The following is a 10610-nucleotide window of genomic DNA, read 5'->3' on the forward strand; positions in this document are numbered from 1 at the left end:
TAAAGTGTCATCAAGTCTGAATCATGCTTGTGAAAAATCTATTGTCGTGAGTTGTTTTTTTTTTTAACAGAGATGACAGCTTGCATTTAAATAAACCCCACTATTTATTGTTTTTAAAGAAACAAAACAAAGCAAAGAGGGCAGCTTAAGGCCAGGAACAGAAGATAGAGAAGTTCCGTAAAATAGAAAGAAAAGCCTTTAAATGGGAGCTCAGAGAGACAGTGAAACCCCCATCCTCTGACACTCCAGACTCACCTGGACCAGCCAAGGATGACTGTAGCTGTGCTGCTGTCTGCAGTGCACTGGGCAAGATGACCTCTGCAGGTCCCTGCCAAACCAAATTGTTCTGGTTCTGCAAGTCTGTCAGTGCTGCTCTAAAGGTAAGCAAGGAGCTGATTTTTAGCTTAATACTTACAGAAACACCCCAAACCTTCCCTGGGATGAAAACTCAACTGTGTCTGAAACTCAACACCATCTGAATCTCAACTGTGTCTTTATTCAGCTCCAAGGGAAACACAGGTATATATGTATATCTCTCTAATAAGATAACTTGGCATTTAAAGAAAATGTCTTTATTAATCCTCTTGATATGAAGTTGTGTTTAGAAGTTTCATTTTACATAGTTACAGCTAATTACATGTGGTAAGCTCATAAAATAGTTATTTTTAAGGTGTCAAACACTTGAACTGCAGAAAATTAGTCTCTGTTTTACATTCATCAGTATTTGCTGTCAGGGACGTCATCAGAATGTCCTGTCCAGGGGGTGAGAACAGATATAGGCTCTCTTTTCCAGCACCTGCTTTGCAGCTTTTTTAATAGAGTCATCCAGATTTTCATCTGCATCTGTGGAGAAACAGCAGGAAAATTAACTGAAGTACCATAAATAGGTTTTCCAAATTTCTTTAGAAAAGGCTTTTAGAATACAGATGCAAGTATCCACTTCAGTGCCAGGAAATAATTTCACATGATCTTCTAGTAGATTGATGATTGCAGACTGAGTTCCACATACCAAACACCTAACTGGTCTACCTAATTCATGATTAGGATTTGACCCATTTGGCGATCTAATATTTTCTTTACAGGAGCATTTGCTACTGACAGATTTTATGTTCCTACCCACAGCTGGGGAAAAAAAAGAGTATCACTGCAATTTATCTATGAAATGAAGAGACGCTTTATATTCAACTGGTACTGGTTCTGTTCCTAAGCCTCACTAAAGGCAGAGCAAAACTTCCTGTTGGCCATATCAAAACCACCTCCTTCTGTTTGGAGTCTGTGAAAGCCATGAGTACAAAGGTTCTTTTATTTTACAGAACTTACATTTTTCTAATTGAGCCATGGCATAATTATTCTTGAAATATGCTTCTGTGCAGAAGATATTTGTAAGAAGCACCTGAGAAAACAGTAAAACGCAGTTAAAAACTAGTAAATGTATTTCATAAACAAAACAATGCAGTAAAAATACAGTCATTTAAACTTCTGGAAGTCTAGTTCTGTCTCTATAATGGAGCCCTGCAAGCTGGCCACGTACACTGCAAATTTGGTTGTTGCTTTTCCCCCACAGCTACTGAACGTCAGAGTTGGGATGACCCCTTCACTCAAAACTGACTGAATACACCCTTGATAATAAATCCAGAAGGGGCTTACACACACAGAATAAGAAGTCTCAAGGCCAGTGAAGACACACGTTAATCAGTTTGGATTTGTCTAAGACTTAATTTTAGCAAATTTACTTGTTTCATGTTACCATGAAACTTCACATGAGCTACTATACAACCACTTGTGTGTCAAACTCTCACTTTACTGTCAATAAATTTACTTGAAAAAATATTGGCTTTATTATATGTTACTATTTGTTAATGATTATATGGAAAGCATTTGGGAAGAACTGCATGATACTAGCAGGTTTAAGAAAACATGCACATTTGTAATTAATTAATAAATGGGTGTTTGTGTTAAAACATTTTAAACACTTTGTGTCCAACTCGTGCGTTCAGAGCACCTGGGAGGCAACTGCTGTGGCTACTGCCCTCCTGCAGCCATCAGCGTAGAAACAGCATGGTGTGCTGTCGGTTTTACAGGAGAGTTTGCTATGATAAGTTATAAACTCTTAACAAACGCAGAGTGTATTTGTAAGTGGAATGAAAGCAATTTGTCACTGAGGTTTTGCAAAGTCTGAGCCATCAGCATGCAGTGCCGGCTGGTTCAGAGCGCTCTTTCAGGAGAGCCGTGCTCGTGCACGTCTCAGAGCTGAGGGGAAGGTCAGCCCATTGAGGCAAAAGCAGCTGGGCAGAGACTTGTGAAACGTACACAGGCTGGAACAGTTCAGGGAAAAGCCTGAGACTGGATCGTGCCTCTTTATAACCAAACGCTTGGTGAGGTAGAATGGTCAGAAATACCGACTGTTAAGCTGCGTGAGCCAAGGAGCACAGACACGGAATGGGTGTGAATGGAAAGCACACTCACTTCATGGTCGTGGTTCCTCAGACCAATACTGATGGACCGGCTGGCTCTGGAAATAGCTGCTGTCATGGCATATAAATTAATAACTACATCTGCCACCCTCTTCAGAACCAACTGCTCATCCACTATTGTCTGGAAGAGTAAAAATGATTATTAGAGCTTATAGTTTGTCAATTTAAAATTTTAACCAAACATTTTTTTCATAATTAGTATTTAGGTTGATAGTTAGTGTAGACAGGTAAGTTGTTACATAGAATTTCTACCCTAAATCAGAAAGTTTTGGATTGACTGCATTCCACCTTTTTATAGTCTGTCTGGCTGCAGCCAACAGTACAATTGCTGCGTTTTCAAACCACCTTGGTAAATGCCCAAAGTCACTGACCTTAGAGCCACCTGCCAGCACCTAAAGGGGGCTACAGGAGAGAGGGGGGGCTCTTGAGCAGGGGATGCAGAGATAGGATAAAGGGTAATGGCTTTAAACTGGAAGAGGGGAGATGGAGACAAGATCTGAGGAAGAAATGTTTTCCTGTGCGGGGGGTGAGGCAGTGGCCCAGGTTGCCCAGAGCAGCTGTGGATGCCCCATCCCTGGAGGGGTTCAAGGCCAGGCTGGATGAGGCTTTGGGCAACCTGGGCTGGTGGGAGGTGTCCCTGCCCATGGCAGGGGGTGGAACTGGATGATCTTTAAGGTGCCTTCCAACCCAAACCATTCCGTGATTGTATGAAATTAAAGCACCAAAGCCTGTGTGTTGGTTAAGGCGGAATGGGGCAGGGCCTGCTCTGATACGCATTCTCAGAAAATGTCAGATTAACTGCTACGAACTGAAAATCCAGGGGATTCTCAGGTCAGGCTCCTGTTTTAACCACACCACTTTGCATGGATGATGCAGATGAATAGTATAAATTCAGAACCTGCTCATGTACCTCTTCATTTGGGAACAGAGAAATGGGATCCAGGGACTGATCACAGCGAAGTACTTAAGAGAGTCACTGGAGCAGGTGGGGTTTGTGCTTGCAGAGGTAGAAAACAACTAATTAACAGAAATTGCTGGTGGTTTGTTTGGTTGGGTTTTTTTTAACAACAGTTGTCCATTACATTGGCTGTAGGATTTCAGTCCACTCTAGAGTCTAGAGAGGCCAGTCTGGTTGAGGATAAACTACTCAATAACGAACAGAAGAAATAACAGTTACCTTGCCAAACCTACTTAGCAGGCCTGTCACTGTAGTTCCAAAATAATAAATATTTTCTTCAAGTTTCTTGCCACTTTCCTAAAGAATAAAACAGAAAATACAACAATTTGAGTAGTCTTCTGAGGGGGGGGGGAATAAAAACAAAAAAACCCCCAAACCCCAGACACCTCCCCACCCCCTTCGAATAGGACACTTTTAGCTAAACAGGCACATTCCAGGGAAACACCTTGGGGGGAAGCATGAACACCTCCGGGGCTGCGTGGCCACTGAACCCCCATCTCGGGTGACATGAACATGACCTTCTGCAGGAGCCAGCAGCAGCTCTGCCCCTGAGCCAGGTCTCTGGCTGTAGGCGGCCAGGGCTGCTAGCGGGTTTAGGGGCCAGGACACCAGTCAGAATTCTCAACTACAGCACCAAACTAGTTTTCCTCTTTTAATTAGCCAAGAAAGACTGAAGTCCAGCAGAACACTGTCAAGAGGTCTGGAATCAATTCTGAGTGATCAAAATGAAGGAGCAACATACACCAAATTCAACAGAATTGCCTGGTAGTTGTTCAAGGATGCAAGCCCCAAGATGCGTGCTTCACCACAGGACCAAACTTTCCCTCTCTAAAAGAACCAGCAGTTCAATTTTCTCCTAAACACAGTGTTTATTATCAACTTCTAATCATCAACCAGAATTCCATAGGTAACCTTTCACCATTTTTACTTTTTTTTTTTTTCTTCTCAGTTAAAAAGGATAAAAGGTTTGCCTATTTACCTAAAAGGAATGGGATTATACAATGTTGATTTTTCTCCAAGAGGAAAATCACTGTTTAGATGCAGCCCAACTAATACCAGATTTTCTTTTGGCAGGCACTGCTTTTTCAACATTCATCTGGTTTGCTGCTGAAAGCCAGATAGGCATTATTCTTTTTCAACAAAATATGCATGAAAATTTTCTAAATTTTACTTTTGGTAGTTTTCCAGTCTAAGTCTTATGCAAGCAATAGTTTGAAAAATTCTTATGCAACATTTAGTTCTGCACAGCAAACCTAATTCTTACTCTAAAAGTGCTGCAGCTTATGAAAACCCTGAAAAATCAAGATTATCTGGTACTTTGTGTGAATTCACCAACAGTCTCAAATCCTGCTACTAAGTAGGGAGAAAACTTCCAGCGCATCAGCTAGGTCAGGATTCCTGTAGTTAAAACAATCCGCCAGGTGCTCTGGTGGCACTGCAGGACACAGTGTTCTGTCCCTGAAGCAGGTGCTGTATTGTTAAGCTTCCTTTTGTGACCGGAACAGTATTAGCAAGTCCCAGCAAATCCTCTTACTTGTGTGCCTAAAATACCTGACCTGGAAGACACAGTTTTTCAAACCACTAACAGAACATCAGAGGAAAACCACCCCTTATCTTTTTTCTGTTAACAGAACATTTGTCTTTGGCCATAAAAATTATTTACTAAGTGATTAGGCAAGTGTGTCTATATATATATAGTTCACAGAAATTCTTATCTAAAACTAAACCAGGAAAAAATCCTATGTTTTGTAACTGAGCTTATTATGAAGGGCAGCAACAGACCATTACAAACACAGCCTTTAATACTGTGAAGGCTCAGTTTCTATAAATTCCTAAAATAGACACAAACCTGGATCATTTTGCCTTGATGTGTACCCATATAACGTCTGTAACTAAGTCCTGAAATGGTACAAACATCTGCTTAGTTCTGTACATCTCACTGTTCACAGGCATTCCCTTTGTTTTGGATAAACAGGATACAAAGCTGTGACAACCCATGAAGGGAATCAAATATGAAAGACCAGTGTCTGCGTCTGATCAAAGAGCACCGTGTCCCCCTGCGCTTACCTGGAGGCTGGGATGCACCACTCCACGATCACCGACTAGCCCATAATCCACTTTTCTGCCCATTATGTCCCGTAATTTGTTCAGAAACTCCCCCAGTGCCACTCCCACGTTTCCTTTCTTGATTTCTCTAAAATGTTGGTTAAAGAGCAGCTGTTAGAGACCATGTCCTGCTTTGCAAGGGACATTTCAGGAGGTTCAGATAATCAGTTAAAATTATCAATAAATGCTTTACCAAAACACCTGCAGGGTGTCTATGAAACATCAAGTCTTTTGATCAATTTTACTATGAGGCCAGAAGCAGAATTATACAGCCTTAAATGTATACAACACGGCTCAGATTCCATTCCTGTCAGAAATACAATAAATTCCGGAGACCAGTGTACCCAATATGTCCAATGCAGCTGTCTTACCAATAAAACTTTGTTATACAATCTGAAGTTACAAAATTTTAATTACTGGTCTTGTAAGAAAGAATTTTACAAAACATGGAATCAGAAGATAAAATACAACGCCAAGATTCCTGAATCTATAAAAATCCAATTAAAATGCAAAAAGAAGAGACCCCCTAGAACACTGAACTGTCTTTTAGACAGACAGTACATTGAGAAATACTGTGGGTTTTTCCTACAGTTTCCCCTCTTATCTATAGTTAGTTATCACATTCCGTCCAGTTTATTAAAACTATTAGCAGTAAATGAGGACATACTTAATTTTGTCTGTTAAGATTTTCCCTGCATGTTGCATACCCGTCAGAGCAATATACAGTCGCAGAATTTCATTTGTTCCCTGTACCAAAACACAATACAAAGTGAAGTCAATATCAAGTACAAAGTATTTTTAGTATTTCAAAAATCAAGATATGCTGTGCTAATATTTTCTGGACACTTTTCCTAAAACTGCTTTTACTGTCTAAATAACTTATGCGCTGTGCTTCTCCCCGAAATGTTCCAAAATGCATTTGGACTTAAAAGATAAAATTCTTTTGAGAGCTCTGAGACAAAAGATGATCATCACCTGTATGGAAAACATGCCAGAAACAACTCCCAGATGCATCAGCCTGAAGCAGTAACAGAAGCTGGGGAGGTGGAGGACACATGGTGGCAGAGGGTCAGGGATACTGGAAGCAAGCAACAAAGACTACACACTCCATTAATTTTTTTTTTTAATTATATGTACAATTTTGAAGACAAGTTCTTTAGTTAACTGTTACTTACCTAAAGTTTACAATGCTAATGAATGTCTTCCAAGCAGGTCTGTTTACCAGTCTCTCTATTGTTCTAGTATTAAAAGATTCCTCTTCCTCCATCCAGATATGATTGCCATCTTTTGCTTTATCTCAATTATAAATTCTGTTTCCATTTAACTGTGAGCCTCTCATTACTAAACGTACATATGTATCACAACAAAAAAGAAACCAGACTAAATGCATTTTGAGTAAAAAATTAGTTCTGGATTGTTCCAGAAAAGGAACATTTAAATGGTTGTAAACCTGCTTAATACGCCTGTTTGGAAAGCAAATGCAGCCCAAGAAATGAAGAGGATTTCTTGGTCAGAGAGGCTGAGGAGTCTCTTCCTCTGGAGCTATTCAAAACCCGCCTGGACGTGATCCCACGCAACAGGCTCCAGATGACCCTGCTTGAGCTGGGGGTTGGACTGGATGATCCCCAGAGGTCCCTTCCAACCTCAGCCGCTGTACGGTTTGATGTCTGGGAATCCATTATATGGTCGATGGTTTTACTACAGATGGCTGAAGAATGAAGATGGAAATACAGAAGGCTGGTCACAGATGAAAAGCACCTGAGCATTAGATCAGCGTCAAAACTGCAATGACCCAGCGACAGGCTGAGTGACAGAGAGGTGACAGCTCAAAGAAAAGGCATTCGTCTGTTACTGAGACTAGGCAGGAAGTTTTGGAGAGGCACAGCACAGCCCAGCCCCCCTTACTGCTGTGGAACAGAAACAGACCCTGGAGAAGCGTTCTGTCCGGGGCTGCTGCAGTGGCATTTATCTGACCTGCTTGCTGGCCCCTTACAAACAGGCCACGATAAACAAGGGAAACACAACCTCCTTGTTTTAGCAGAAGAGTAACTTCATGTAACTGTTGGGATCAGCGAGAAAAATTAGCTGAATTACAGGAATTCCACTGGTGTGGTGTTACGTTTTTTTCTTTTAAACAAGACTTCCTATAACCTGTCCAATGTGAAAGCCTCTGCCTCAACCAGGCTAAAAAGTGCTCCTTGTGTCTGGCTTTGATTTGAACATTCAGAATGTCTCTCAGACTCACAAACATCAAACCCCCCAGGAACAGGGGGATGACCTTACAGCTTGGCTGGTTTTGCTCTTCAATCAATATTGGAATTGACTCTTCCTACTTACACGAGACAAACACGATTTGCAAGAGCAGCTAGGTGACTGCTATGCACCGAACCATGGTTTGAAAATTCTTATATTAATTTGCAGTTGAGATCTTTGCTGTCTGACACCAGGAGGTAAACAATCATTTCTAAATGGCCCATCAAGAAAAATAAAGTCTGGAAGCCCGACTCAGATGTACTGATGAATGGTGGTCACTGATCTTGGAAACAGAATAAATTTCACAGCCAACTTTTTTTTTTTTTAAATAAATGCACATCAATAAGTTAACTCAAACTTCTAAATTAACCCTGTGTCACTTGTGAGAAGCACACAAGTGGAAAGGTTACTCAAGTCTAGGCACCAACAGAACAGCTTAGCCACACAAAAAAATACAAAATCCTATTAGAGAAATCTGTTTAAAAATTGAAATTTTGCCCATACCTCTTACCAAACCCTATCCAGACACATGAGAAGAAAAGCAGCAAAAAAGGCTTCAAAATATGATTGATACAAAGCAAGATGGCCAACTTCGTTCTCATAAGGCTCTTGCTTAGGCAGACATAGTACTCTTGACTGCATCGTGAGTCAGCATATGTATTTACAACTATTTACTGAGCATAAACTGATGAGTTGCTTCTGTCAGCGAAGATAGTTTTAGGCTTTTATGCTAATTAGAATCCTTTAGTCTGTTCAAAACAACAACAAACCCAAGCCAATAACTAGGACTGTATTTTTCTCATGACAGTATAGCTGTAACAGCGGCGTATTTTGTTAAGAACATCCTCAAGGTTTCTAAATATTTAAGAAGAAACCGTATATACACTATCAGTATAAAAAAATAAATAAATATGTAACTGTATATATACTACCCTGTACATCTATTACCAGTTTGCTCTTTCCAGAGGCAAAGCTGGTGCCAGTCTCTACTGCGACTCACACTTTCTGGTTACTGTATGAAAGCTGTTGTACCTTATTTTGCTATAGGAAAGTACTATCCGTATCTCCAAAGTAAACAAGATCAGTTCTCCAGCCTTATTCTAACTACTACAGACTCTGCAGCTAGTGAATGAGGCCGGGTCAGCTCAACACCTGGGTTTCAGCTCAGGTTTACAGAATGGGAGAGTGTGAATTTCAGCTCACAGGATAAACAGCGCAGTCATACTTGCCTCAAAAATCAGCAGTATCCTGGCGTCTCTGAGGTAGCGCTCATAGGGGTAATCCTTCATATAGCCAAGGCCTCCAAGAATTTGCAGTGCTTCACTTACGCAAGCCCACGCACCTTCGGAGCTGAACACCTGCCGTTAAACAGCACGTTAGTCACCACGCTGCGAAGCAAGCACACATTGCTGTACCTGTGTGACCTGGCTGGGGTATTTTGTCCTGCTCCTACGACAGTCCTGTGTAAAGCAGGCCTGAAATAGTGTCCATATGGCTCAGGCTGTGTCCTTTGGTCCAACTTTAACAGTATCCTTGCAGTCCACAAAGATGGCTGCGTAAGGAAACTTTCCCAGGAGAGTCAGAGCCAAAGCCACAGCTGTAGCTCGCTGGAGCACTTCACCTCTGCCCACATTCACCCAACACAAGGGCTTCTGCCTTGACCACACCTAAGGGACCATCAGCAGGGGCTGAAAACCTGTGAGCTCTCCCCAGGGGTGCCGCCAGGCAGCAGCACCCAGCCCCATCCCAGGCCACGGACATGCCCCACACCGCCACACCCCAGCACAGAGGGCTTGGCCCTTCTGCAGCATGTATTTTGCAACCAGTCCCAAGTGACAGCCAGGACAAAAGCACCTCAGCCAGGCCTGCAGCTGGGATTATAACCGAGCATCTCCTTACTACGGCTGCCGTGTAAGGCTGCATAAAACCAGAACTCAAGAGGACAACCACATTCCAGCCCTGTTGTATGCACTTTTTATTTCATATAGTGAGAAAAGCCTGAATCTGAGGTAATCAATAGCACATGGCAAGTAAGAGAAAACCAGTAATGGCCATTTTTTTCATCTATCTGAGGTTTTTGTATCATATGTCTGAATGTAATACCTGAGCCTCTCAGCAATCTGGAATGTAGACTGAAAAACAGGAGAGGTGTTGGTCTGCATTAGCTCAAAGCCATAGGCCAGTCTTTCAATAAAATTTATTACCTTGACCATGGCTGCCTCCACAGAGCAGTCTGGAAAGCCCGGCTTGTCCATCATCCCTGCAGTGAGGTAAGCCATGCTCTCCATTACATAGGCTTTCACAGCCATAAAACAAAACTTCTCCTGTCAAACAGCAATGTGAGGAATCACACAGCAGTTCAGACGCAAAATCCCACAGTCAAGCCTGAAACTTAAGAGCACCACTGCAGTTTTCATGTGTAAAATACCAATTAATAAAAGTACTACTGCAAAACAATAATGAAAAATCTAAAAAAAATAATATCCTTATTCATTACCTTCATCATTCTAGACATTTAAAAGATCAGTGCACAGAAGTCTGCACTAATTTTATACAAATTTAATACCTCTAGCAACTTCTTCAAACCAGTGCAGCCAAAAGAACCCCATCATAATCTATGCCCTTGCACTCAGTCAACACAAAGCCCAGAGATTTAGCTTTTTCATTTTTCATTACCTGAATTAATCCAAATTCGCTCAGTTTCTTATCGAATTGTTTCCTGGTACACGCATACTCTGCTGTCATTTCTTTAAAACAAACAAACAGACAAACAAACCATCTCAAAAGAGCAGAACTATAAGGGTGACAGTCTGTTCCTG

The 10610-nt window shown here is 41.5% G+C and overlaps 1 protein-coding gene across 1 annotated transcript in view; it reads right to left on the reverse strand.

Annotated features, from left to right (window-relative positions):
- Positions 1-479: 479 nt before the first annotated feature.
- The window catches only part of ACAD9 (acyl-CoA dehydrogenase family, member 9), a gene marked incomplete at its 5' end in the record, with an annotated part of 22219 nt that continues 12088 nt past the window's right edge, over positions 480-10610 (reverse strand). The window contains 9 exons of the mRNA XM_010081309.1: positions 480-843; positions 1321-1393; positions 2467-2595; positions 3652-3729; positions 5500-5626; positions 6206-6285; positions 9021-9149; positions 9996-10115; positions 10468-10538. Of these exons, the coding sequence (XP_010079611.1) occupies positions 743-843; positions 1321-1393; positions 2467-2595; positions 3652-3729; positions 5500-5626; positions 6206-6285; positions 9021-9149; positions 9996-10115; positions 10468-10538 (908 nt within the window). The remainder of the gene's footprint in view (positions 844-1320; positions 1394-2466; positions 2596-3651; positions 3730-5499; positions 5627-6205; positions 6286-9020; positions 9150-9995; positions 10116-10467; positions 10539-10610) is intronic.

The sequence above is a fragment of the Pterocles gutturalis genome, unplaced genomic scaffold (assembly GCF_000699245.1).
Source record: "Pterocles gutturalis isolate BGI_N339 unplaced genomic scaffold, ASM69924v1 scaffold17429, whole genome shotgun sequence".
NCBI lineage: Eukaryota > Metazoa > Chordata > Aves > Pterocliformes > Pteroclidae > Pterocles > Pterocles gutturalis.